The following is a 12,449-nucleotide window of genomic DNA, read 5'->3' as shown; positions in this document are numbered from 1 at the left end:
CATCTATGTGCAGCAACCAATCAGCAGCTACTGAGCCTATCTAGATATGCTTTTCAGCTAAGAATATCAAGAGAATGAAGCAAATTAGATAATAGAAGTAAATTAGAAAGTTGTTTAAAACTGCATGCTCTTTCTAAATCATGAAAGAAAAAATTTGGGTTTCATGTCCCTTTAAGCTTGATCACCTCTGCCTGTTGCTTAGGGAGGTTTTAGCGACTCTGGATGATTGTGATCCTATTGTGATTCCTACAGAGAAATTGTTTAAAATGGATAAATATTTGGAAGTTCCTACTTACACTGATGTTTTTCCGGTTCCTAAGAGAATTTCGAAAATTATTAGTAAGGAATGGGATAGACCAGGACTCATGGCAAGCGGTCCCTGAGGTAGAGGGAGTTATATCTTCCCTAGCTAAGCGTACTACTATACCCATTGAGGATAGTTGTGCTTTCAAGGATCCTATGGATAAGAAATTAGAGGGTCTACTAAAGAAATTGTTAATCAGGGATTTCTTTTACAACCTACGGCTTGCATTGTTCTAGTAAATACTGCAGCAGCTTTTTGGTTTGAGGCTCTAGAAGAGGCTCTTTAGGTTGAGACTCCATTAGATGACATTCTAGATAGAATTAAGGCTCTTAAGCTAGCTAATTCTTTTATTACTGATGCCGCTTTTCAAATTGCTAAATTAGCGGCAAAAAATGTAGGATTTGCTATTTTAGCACGTAGAGCATTGTGGCTCAAATCTTGGTCTGCTGATGTGTCATCAAAACATAAGCTTTTAGCTATTCCCTTTAAAGGTAAGACCCTTTTTGGGCCAGAATTGAAGGAGATCATTTCTGATATTACAGTAGGTAAGGGCCATGCCTTACCTCAGGATAGATCGGTTAAAATGAGGAGTAAACAGAATAATTTTCGTTCCTTTCGGAACTTTAAAGGAGGACCCCCCGCTTCTTCTTCCACAAAGCAGCATGAAGGGGTGGCCCCCGATCCGGGACCGGATCTATTAGGGGGCATACTTTCTTTCTTTGCTCAGGCAAGTGATGTTCAGGATTCCTGGGCGCTAGAAATAGTGACCCACGGTTATCAATTGGAATTCAAGGATTTCTCCCAAGAGGGAGATTTCATCTTTCAAAATTATCTGCAAACCAGATAAAGAGAGAGGCGTTCTTACGCTGTGTAAAAGACCTTTTTACTATGGGAGTAATCTGTCCTGTTCCAAAATTGGAACAGGGACAGGGGTTTTACTCAAACCTATTTGTGGTCCCCAAAAAAGAGGGAACGTTTAGACCCATTTTTGACCTCAAGTGTCTAAACAAATTTCTAAGAGTTCCATCATTTAAGATGGAGACAATTCGAACGATTTTGCCAATGATCCAGGAGGGTCAATATATGACTACCGTGGATTTGAAGGATGCTTACCTTCATATTCCAATCCACAAAGATCATCATCGGTTTCTAAGGTTTGCCTTCTTGGACAAACATTATCAGTTCGTGGCTCTTCCTTTTGGGTTGGCCACAGCACACAGAATCTTCACAAAGGTTCTAGGGTCTCTTTTGGCGGTTCTCAAACCGCAAGGGATAGTGTTGGCGCCTTATCTGGACGATATTCTGATTCAGGCGTCAACATATCATCTGACAAAATCTCACACGGACACAGTGTTGTCTTTTCTGAGAACTCACGGCTTGAATGTGAACATAGAGAAGAGTTCACTTGTTCCACAGACAAGGGTTCCTTTTCTGGGAACTCTGATAGACTTGGTAGCCAAAGTTTTTGAATACTTGCCGAGCACTTCAGTCCATTCCTCGGCCATCAGTGGCTCAGTGTATGGAGGTAATCGGCTTAATGGTAGCGGCAATGGACATCGTTCCGTTTGCTCGCTTTCATCTCAGACCACTGCAACTGTGCATGCTCGGTCAGTGGAATGGGGATTGTGCGGATATATCTCCAAAGATAATTCCGGATCAAGAGACCAGAAACTCTCTTCTTTGGTGGTTGTCACCAGATCATCTGTCCCAGGGGACTTGTTTCCGCAGACCCTCGTGGGTGATAGTGACAACAGATGCCAGCCTTCTGGGCTGGGGTGCAGTTTGGAACTCCCTGAAGGCTCAGGGTGTTTGGACTCAGGTGGAGTCTCTACTTCCAATCAATATTCTGGAACTGAGAGCAATATTCAATGCGCTTCAGGCGTGGCATCAGATTCCAGTCGGACAACATAACGACTGTGGCATATGTCAATCATCAGGGGAAAACAAACAGTTCCTTAGCGATGATAGAAGTATCCAAGATCAGTTGGGCAGTGGCCCACTCTTGTCATCTGTCAGCGATCTACATCCCAGGGGTAGAGGACTGGGAAGCAGATTTTCTAAGTCAACAGACTTTTTATCCGGGGGAGTGGGAACTTCACCCGGAGGTATTTACCTCATTGATTCTCAGATGGGGCAGACCGGAATTGGTTTTGATGGCATCTCGTCAGAATGCCAAGCTTCCAAGATACGGATCCCGGTCAAGGGATCCTTCAGGCCGAACTGATAGATGCCTTGGCAGTACCTTAGTTGTTCAGCCTAGCTTATGTGTTTCCGCCGTTTCCTCTCCTCCCACGCGTGATTGCTCGAATCAAACAGGAGAGAGCTTCAGTGATCCTGATAGCGCCTGCGTGGCCACGCAGGACTTGGTATGCGGATCTAGTGGACATGTCCTCTCTGCCACCATGGAAACTTCAGTTTAGACAGGACCTTTTCATTCAAGGTACTTTCCAACATCCAAATCTAATTTCTCTGCAACTGACTGCGTGGAGATTGTTTTTGGTTGCTATTTATTCTGCTCGAAGAGATTCTGAGATTTCAGCATTACAGTGTGATTCATCTTATCTCATATTTCATTCTAAGGTGGGTTTCTACGTACCAAACCTGGGTTCCTTCCTAAGGTTGTTTCGAATAAGAATATTAATCAAGAAATTGTTGTTCCTTCCTTGTGTCCTAATCCTTCTTTTAAGAAGGAGCGTCTGTTACATAACTTGGACGTGGTCCATGCCTTAAAGTTTTACTTTCAAGCAACTAAGGATTTCCGTCAATCATCTTCATTATTCATTGTTTATTCTGGAAAGCGTAGGGGTCAGAAAGCTACGGCTACCTCTTTCTTTTTGGCTGAGAAGTATCATCTGCCTGGCATATGAGACTGCTGGACAGCAGCCTCCTGAAAGAATTACGGCTCATTCTTCTAGGGCTGTGGCTTCCACATGGGCTTTTAAAAACGATGCATCTGTGGAACAGATTTGTAAGGCTGCGACTTGGTCATCCCTTCACACTTTTTCCAAATTTGATACTTTTGCTTCTTCTGAGGCTATCTTTGGGAGAAAGGTTCTTCAAGCAGTGGTGCCTTTCGTTTAGGTTCCTGTCTTGTCCCCCCCTTTCATCAGTGTCCTATTGCTTTGGTATTGGTTTCCCACAAGTAAGGATGAAATCAGTGGACTCGTCATATCTTTGTAAAAGAAAACTAAATTTATGCTTACCTGATAAATTACTTTCTTTTACGATATGACGAGTCAACGCCCACCCTGTTCTTTTTAAGACAGTTTTTCTTTATATTTTTTGTAAACTTCAGTCACCTCTGCACCTTTTTAGCCTTTCCTTTTTCTCTTCATATACCTTCGGCCGAATGACTGAGGGTGGAGGGGAAGGGGAGGGGCTATATATATACAGCTCTGCTGTGGTGCTCTTTGCCACTTCCTGTTAGCAGGAGGTTATTATCCCACAAGTAAGGATGAAATCCATGGACTCGTCATATCGTAAAAGAAAGTAATTTATCAGGTAAGCATGAATTTAGTTTTTCAGGCCTGCCATTTCTATGGCTGATGTTGCGGCTGCATCAACTTTTTGGTTGGATAGCTTAGCACATCAGGAAACAGATCCTGATTTGTCTAGTATTGTTCGTTTGCTTAAACATGCTAATTATTTTATCTGTGATGCTATTTTTGATATCATCAAGATTAATGTTAAATTTATGTCTTTAGCTATTCTGGCTAGAAGAGCTTTATGGCTTAAATCATGGAATGCTGACATGGTATCTAAATCTAGATTACTATGTCTATCTTTCCAGGGTAATAATTTATTTGGTTCTTAGTTGGACTCTATTATTTCCACTATCACTGGGGGGAAGGTTTTTTTTGCCCCAAGATAAAAAGTCTAAGGTTAAATCTAAAGCTTCTAATCGGTTTTGTTCCTTTCGTCGGAATAGAGAACAGAAAACCACTCCTTCCCCTGAGGACTCTGGCTCCAATTGGAAGCCATCTTCAAGTTGGAATAAATCCAAGCCTTATAAGAAACCAAAGCCAGCCCCCAAAACTGCATGAAGGTGCGGCCTTCAATCCAGTTCAACTGGTGGGGGGCAGATTGAAATGATTTTAAAACATTTGGGCAGATTCTGTTCAGAATCAGTGGATTCAGAGCACTGTTTCTCAAGGGTATCGAATAGGTTTCAGAATAAGACCTCCTGTGAGAAGATTCTTTCTTTCTCATGTTCCAACAAATTCTGTGAAAGCTCAGGCTTTTTTTTAAGTGTTTTCAGATCTGGAGCTTTCAGGGGGGATTACATCAGTTCCGCTTCTGGAACAGGGTCTTTGTTTTTATTTAAATCTATTTATTGTCCCAAAGAAAGAAAATTAATTCAGACCAATTCTGGATCTAATGTTTTTTAATCGTTTTGTAAGGGTCCCAACTTTCAAGATGGTGACTACAGGAAGTGCAGAATTATTAGGCAAATGAGTATTTTGACCACATCATCCTCTTTATGCATGTTGTCTTACTCCAAGCTGTATAGGCTCGAAAGCCTACTACCAATTAAGCATATTAGGTGATGTGCATCTCTGTAATGAGAAGGGGTGTGGTCTAATGACATCAACACCCTATATCAGCTGTGCATAATTATTAGGCAACTTCCTTTCCTTTGGCAAAATGGGTCAAAAGAAGGACTTGACAGGCTCAGAAAAGTCAAAAATAGTGAGATCTTGCAGAGGGATGCAGCACTCTTAAAATTGCAAAGCTTCTGAAGCGTGATCATTGAACAATCAAGCGTTTCATTCAAAATAGTCAACAGGGTCGCAAGAAGCGTGTGGAAAAACCAAGGCGCAAAATAACTGCCCATGAACTGAGAAAAGTCAAGCGTGCAGCTGCCAAGATGCCACTTGCCACCAGTTTGGCCATATTTCAGAGCTGCAACATCACTGGAGTGCCCAAAAGCACAAGGTGTGCAATACTCAGAGACATGGCCAAGGTAAGAAAGGCTGAAAGACGACCACCACTGAACAAGACACACAAGCTGAAACGTCAAGACTGGGCCAAGAAATATCTCAAGACTGATTTTTCTAAGGTTTTATGGACTGATGAAATGAGAGTGAGTCTTGATGGGCCAGATGGATGGGCCCGTGGCTGGATTGGTAAAGGGCAGAGAGCTCCAGTCCGACTCAGACGCCAGCAAGGTGGAGGTGGAGTACTGGTTTGGGCTGGTATCATCAAAGATGAGCTTGTGGGGCCTTTTCGGGTTGAGGATGGAGTCAATCTCAACTCCCAGTCCTACTGCCAGTTTCTGGAAGACACCTTTTTCAAGCAGTGGTACAGGAAGAAGTCTGCATCCTTCAAGAAAAACATGATTTTCATGCAGGACAATGCTCCATCACACGCGTCCAAGTACTCCACAGCGTGGCTGGCAAGAAAGGGTATAAAAGAAGAAAATCTAATGACATGGCCTCCTTGTTCACCTGATCTGAACCCCATTGAGAACCTGTGGTCCATCATCAAATGTGAGATTTACAAGGAGGGAAAACAGTACACCTCTCTGAACAGTGTCTGGGAGGCTGTGGTTGCTGCTGCACGCAATGTTGATGATGAACAGATCAAAACACTGACAGAATCCATGGATGGCAGGCTTTTGAGTGTCCTTGCAAAGAAAGGTGGCTATATTGGTCACTGATTTGTTTTTGTTTTGTTTTTGAATGTCAGAAATGTATATTTGTGAATGTTGAGATGTTATATTGGTTTCACTGGTAAAAATAAATAATTGAAATGTGTATATATTTGTTTTTTGTTAAGTTGCCTAATAATTATGCACAGTAATAGTCACCTGCACACACAGATATCCCCCTAAAATAGCTATAACTAAAAACTACTTCCAAAACTATTCAGCTTTGATATTAATGAGTTTTTTGGGTTCATTGAGAACATGGTTGTTGTTCAATAATAAAATTAATCCTCAAAAATACAACTTGCCTAATAATTCTGCACTCCCTGTATAAGGATTATTCTGCCTTTTGTTCAGCAAGGTCATTACATGTCCGCAATAGATTTACAGGACGCTTATCTTCACATTCCGATTGATCCAGATCACTATCGGTTTCTGAGATTCTCTATTCTAAACAAGCATTACCAATTTGTCGCTCTTCCATTTGGCTTAGCAACCGCTCCAAGAATCTTTTTGCAGTTTCTCGGTACCCTTCTATCTGTAATCAGAGGGCAGGGTATTGCAGTGTTTCCTTATTTGGACGATATCTTGTTACTGGCTCTATCTTTTCATTTAGCAGAATCTCACACGAATCAACTTGTGTTGTTTCTTCAAAGACATGGTTGGAGGATCAATTTACCAAAGAGATTCTCGATTCCTCAGACAAGGGTCACCTTTTTAGGTTTCCAGATAGTTTCAGTGTCCATGACTCTGTCTTTAATAGACAAGAGAGAAATGAAATTAGTTTCAGCCTGTCGAAACCTTCAGTCTTGATCATTCCCTTCAGTGGCTATGTCCATGGAAGTTTTAGGTCTCATGCAGCATCGGACGCGATCCCCTTTGTTTTCATATTAGACTTCTGCAGCTTTGCATGCTGAATCAATGGTGCAGGGATTATACTCGAATATCACAATTGATATTCTTAAATTCCAGCATTCATTAGACCATTATCGTATTATTCAAGGGGCCTCTTTTGTTCGTCCTTTCTGGACTGTAGTCTCAACAGATGCAAGTCTTTCAGGTTGGGGGTCTCTGACAGCACAAGGGGTTTGGAATTTTCTAGAGGCAAGGTTTCCACTCAATATCTTAGAATTCCGTTCTATTTTCAGGGCTCTTCAGGCTTGGCCTCTATTAAAGAGAGAACTTTTCATTCGCTTTCAGACAGACAATGTCACAACTGTGGCATATGTCAATCATCAGGGAGGGACTCGCAGTCCTTTAGCAATGAAAGAAGTATCTCGGATACTTTCTTGAGCGAAATCCAACTTTTGTCTAATTTCTGTGATTCATATCCCAGGTTTAGACATTTGGGAAGCGGATTATCTCAGCCGGGGGAGTGGTCTCTCCATCCAGATGTGTTTTTTCTTCAGATAGTACAGATGTGGGGTCTTCTAGAAATAGATCTGATTGCTTCCCATCTAAACCGGAAACTTACCAGATACCTTTCCAGGTCCAGGGATACTCAGGCAGAGATGGTGGATGCGTTAGCAGTTCCTTGGTCTTACCAAGTTGCTTATATTTTTCCGCCTCTAGTTCTTCATTTCATGGGTGGTGATCTCCAAGATCATGATGGAACAATCGCATGTGTTTCTGATAGCACCAGCATGGCCTCACAGGTTTTGGTATGTGGATCTTGTCTTGATGTCCAGTTGCCAACCTTAGTCACTTCCTTTTAAGGCCAGACCTTCTGTCTCAAGGGACGTTTTCCCATCAGGATCTCAAATCACTAAATTTGAAGGTATGGAAATTGAACGTTTAGTGCTTAGTCATAGAGGTTTCTCTGACTCGGTGATCAATACTATGTTGCAGGCTCGTAAGTCTGTTTCAAGGAAGATTTATTATGGGGTGTGGAAAACCTATATTTCATGGTGGTGTTATCATAAATTCTCTTGGTATTCTTTTAGAATTCCTAGAATTCTACAGTTTCTTCAGGACGGTTTGGATAAAAATTTGTCATCAAGTACTTTGAAGGGACAAATTGCTGCTCTTTCTGTTTTATTTCCTAGAAAGATTACTTAACTTCTTGATATTCACGGTTTTGTTCAGGCTTTGATCTGTATCAAGCCTGTTATTAAGTCTATTTCTCCTCCATGGACTCTTAATTTGGTTTTGAAGGCTTTGCAGGCTCCTCCTTTTGAGCCTATTCCTTCTTTGGATATTAAACTACTTTCTTGGAAAGTGTTATTTCTTTTGGCTATCTCTTCTGCTAGAAGAGTTTCTGAGTTGTTGGCTCTCTCTTGTGAGTCTCCTTATCTGATTTTCCATCAAGATAAAGCTGTTTTGCGGACTTCGTTTAAGTTTCTGCCTAAAGTTGTGAATTCTAACAACATTAATAGGGAAATTGTCGTTCCTTCCTTGTATCCTAATCCTAAGAATTCTCTTGAAAGATCTCTACATTCTTTGGATGTGGTAAGAGTTTTGAAATACTATGTGGAGGCTACTAAGGATTTCAGGAAGACTTCTAGTCTATTAGTTGTCTTTTCTGGTTCTAGGAAAGGTCAGAAAGCCTCTGCCATTTCTTTGGCATCTTGGTTAAAGCTTTTGAGTCACAAGGCTTATTTGGAGGCGAAACAGTCTCCACCTCAGAGAATTACAGCTCATTCTACTAGATCAGTTGCCACTTCTTGGGCTTTTAAGAATGAAGCTTTAATTGATCAGATTTGCAAAGCAGCAACTTGGTATTCTTTGCATACATTTACAAAATTTTACCATTTTGATGTATTTGCTTCTGAAGCAGTCTTTGGTAGAAAGGTTCTTCAGGCAGCTGTCTGATTCTTCTGTTTATAAGAAATTATTTTGTGGATTTAATTTCTCAGCGTAAATAACTGTTTTTATTTTATCCCTCCCTCTCTAGTGACTCTTCTGTGAATTTCCACATCTTGGGTATTTTATCCCATATGTCACTAGCTCATGGACTCTTGCCATTTACATGAAAGAAAACATAATATATGTAATAACTTACCTGGTAAATTCATTTCTTAATGGCAAGAGTCCATGAGGCCCACCCTGTTTTTGGTGGTTATATTTTTTTGTATAAAAGCACAATATTTTTTTCCAGTTCCTCTTTTTTTGTATGCTTTTTTTTTTACTCCTTTTTACGTCTCACTACTAAGTATATGTGTGGTGGGAGGTGTATTTATAGGCATTTGAGGTTTGGGAAACTTTGCCCCCTCCTGGTAGGAATGTATATCCCATACGTCACTAGTTCATGGACTCTTCCCATTATGAAATAAATGAATTTATCAGTTAAGTTCTTACATAAATTATGTTTCTTTATAATGACACAGTGAGTCCCCGGATCATCTCTAATTACTATTGGGAATATCACTCCTGCCCAGCAAGAGGTGGCAAAGAGCACCACAGCAAAGCTGCTAAATATCACCTCCCTTCCCTCCAACCCCAGTCATTCTCTTTGCCTACGTTAAGAGCAAGGAGGTGGTTAAGTTTGTGTCTGGAAGATTTTATTATTTTTTCAGCAGTGCAAGTTTGTTCTGCTTTGTCCAGGGGTGTAGCCGTAGCCCATGTTAGTCTCTTCAGTAGAGCAGTGGTGGCTTTTAAGCAATTGGGAACTGGTGGGGTATAATCCTCACTGCGCCTCCCAAGTAGTTATTGCTGACCTAACTTAAAAGCCTGAGTAAGATTACTCAGTCTTTGTTTTTTTCCACAGGTCCATGTGAGGGAACATGCCTCTGAAACCTAGTGAGCTGCCTTGCTGCCTGTTAGATTTCATGGAGGTAAGTGCTGATTTTATTTTTCTGAGACTGTGTAGGAAAAATATGGTACTTTAATATTCATTTGGATGGGACATTCTCCTATGGAATTAGGGGATAATGTTGAAAAGGGCAGTATTTGCAAGCAGTGGGGACGAGGAGATATAGGTTCAATGTGTGGTGTGTTTTCACTTACTTCGGGCGGCTTTACTTCAGAGTACAATTTACCGATCGGGAGGTTAATTTTGATATGCCCAAGATGGGCGGGGCTAGCTGAGACGGAAAGATATCTGTTGCGTGCCTTTTCTCCTTCACTTCCTGTGTTCCGGAGGGGAGACAGCGTCCTTGCAGCTTTGTAAGCAGTGCTACAGTTGCCCGACTGCGTTTTACAGTGCTATGAGTTGAATCTGGAATTCTTCTAGCAGGATATTGTCTCTGGTGTCAGCAAGGCTGGTAGGCACCTCAGCTAAGCTGAGGTGTAGAAGCTGTCCAGAGTGTTCTTTTAAAAAAAAACAAAAAAAAAAACGGTTACGTTTTAAAATTTAAAAGTACAGTAACGGTTTTTGTGTGTTTATTTCAAATTAAAATATGTTTGTTTATTTCTAATTAGTTCAATTCTGAGTAAAGATGGCCCAAGAGGCCCTGCAAAATGTTACTTGTTCTTTTTTTTTTATGCTAACGTGGAACCACCAATACCTTTCTGTTCCGTATTGAGAGAACTTTAAATTACAGGGATTTACTTTTTTCTGAGCCAACATTGTCTAAGGCGGATGCTGTTCAGGGGTCTACTGGCAATGTTCAAGATATGCCGCAGCTTTCTCCTCAAGTGTCCCAAATGTTGTCGTCCACACATGCAGTGCCCTGCGCTTCCTCTCAAGCTCTGCCTGGAGTTACGTTGCAAAACATCGCTACCCTCATGTCTTCTGCGGTACGTAAGGGTCAGAAAGCTACGGCTACGTCTTTCTTTGTGGCTGAAGAGTATAATTCGCTTGGCCTATGAAACGGCTGGACAGCAGCCTCCTGAGAGAGTCACGGCTCAATCTACGAGGGCTGTTTCCTCTTCCTGGGCATTCAAGAATGAAGCTTCTGTGGAACAGATTTGCAAGGCTGCAACTTGGTCCTCTACACACTTTTTTCAAAATTATATAAATGTGATACTTTTGCCTTGACTGAGGCTTCTTTTAGGAGAAAGGTTCTTCAAGCAGTGGTGTCTTCCGTTTAGGTTCCCTGTCTTGTCCCTCCCTTATCATCTGTGTCCTCTATCTTGGGTATTGATTCCCTATAGTAATTAGAGATGATTCATGGACTCACCGTGTCATTAGAATAAAAAAAATGAAATTTATGCTTACCTGATAAATTTATTTCTTGACACTGTGAGTCCACGGCCCGCCCTGTTTCTTTAGACAGTTTTTCATGTTATAAACCTCAGGCACCTCTGCACCTTATTACTTCCTTTCTCTCAGTCAAATGGCTGGGGTTGGAGGGAAGGGAGGTGATATTTAGCAGCTTTGCTGTGGTGCTCTTTGTCGCCTCCTGCTGAGCAGGAGTGATAATCCCAATAGTAATTTGAGATAATCTGTGGACTCACCGTGTCAAAAAAGAAATACATTTATCAGGTAAACATAAATTTTAGTTTTTTTGTCTATTGCAGTATGTATGGTTGTGGTCCTTTTTAAAAAAAATATTTTCAGAATGGTGTTAATAGACAATACGATTAGTCAATTCTGTTTACAAAATAACGTTAAACCAAAGGATCAGAGATACTGTATGTGCTCTGGCATTCTAATATTTGAGGCTATATTTGAGTGTCCTATATTTCAAAGATTTTGCATTAATGTAATCATAACTCATAACTGTGACCTGCAAATATATTGTAAAACTGCTATAAGGAAAGTTGTGTGTGTACTTGTATTTTCTGCTATAGTTGATATTCTATATACAAGCACTGAAACTTGCTCTTTTCTATTTCTAGTTTATTGTGGTGTCCCTTAAAGATGGTATGTTCAACAACGCCAATGTCCTTTTCAAGACCAAGTTTGTGGATGGAGTCTCTACAGTGGCAAGATTTGCACAGAACCAGAATGGAAGTAGCTCAGGTGCCGCAAAGTCAGACAAGGCAAAATCCAAGGATAAAAGAAATCGCATGCAAGTAGATGCATAAGAAATGGTGTCAAGGACTCTCAAATAACAGATATCTATATGCATCAATCATTTATCGACCCCTGTTTTTTAAAGTACCTTTTATATGAAGTAATGTTAATATTTCACTATTTTCTTTCACTTTTAATGTCTCTCTGCATTTGGCTAAAAACATCAACTGTTTTCCTTTGAACTGAAACTAGTTTCAGCCTTGTTTTCTCACCGTTCTACTTGTATATATTTACTTTCCTTTTTTTGTTCAGTCAAAATTATATATACTAATATGACTATAAAACAGTTTCACAGTAAATACTTGTTAGAGCTACACTTTTTTTTTTTTAAACTCTTATTCACGTCAAAAGGGACATTAATCTCAAAGTACAATTCTATGATTAACCACTTAAAGGGACAGTGCACTGTAAAATTGGTTTACCTAAATGTTTTTCCAAATGACTTGTTATTCCACCAGAGTATAACATGTATGAATTTTATTATTTTTTTTACAGTGGGTTGTGTTTACAGGGAAATCAGATCTTTCTTTCTTTTTAATGACACAATGAGGCCACGGATTATCTTAATTACTATTGGGGAATACCACTCCTGCCCTGCA

At 40.5% G+C, this 12,449-nt stretch overlaps 1 protein-coding gene across 1 annotated transcript in view; it reads left to right on the top strand.

Moving 5' to 3' along the window:
* Window positions 1-12,149, top strand: part of SMC2 (structural maintenance of chromosomes 2) — a 291,284-nt gene extending 279,135 nt beyond the window's left edge. Inside the window, 1 exon segment of the mRNA XM_053702691.1 lies at window positions 11,673-12,149. Within this exon segment, the coding sequence (XP_053558666.1) occupies window positions 11,673-11,861 (189 nt within the window). The 3' untranslated portion in view covers window positions 11,862-12,149.
* Window positions 12,150-12,449: the final 300 nt, after the last annotated feature.

The sequence above is a fragment of the Bombina bombina genome, chromosome 2 (assembly GCF_027579735.1).
Source record: "Bombina bombina isolate aBomBom1 chromosome 2, aBomBom1.pri, whole genome shotgun sequence".
Lineage (NCBI taxonomy): Eukaryota > Metazoa > Chordata > Amphibia > Anura > Bombinatoridae > Bombina > Bombina bombina.
This window is presented reverse-complemented; position numbering and strand designations above follow the sequence as displayed.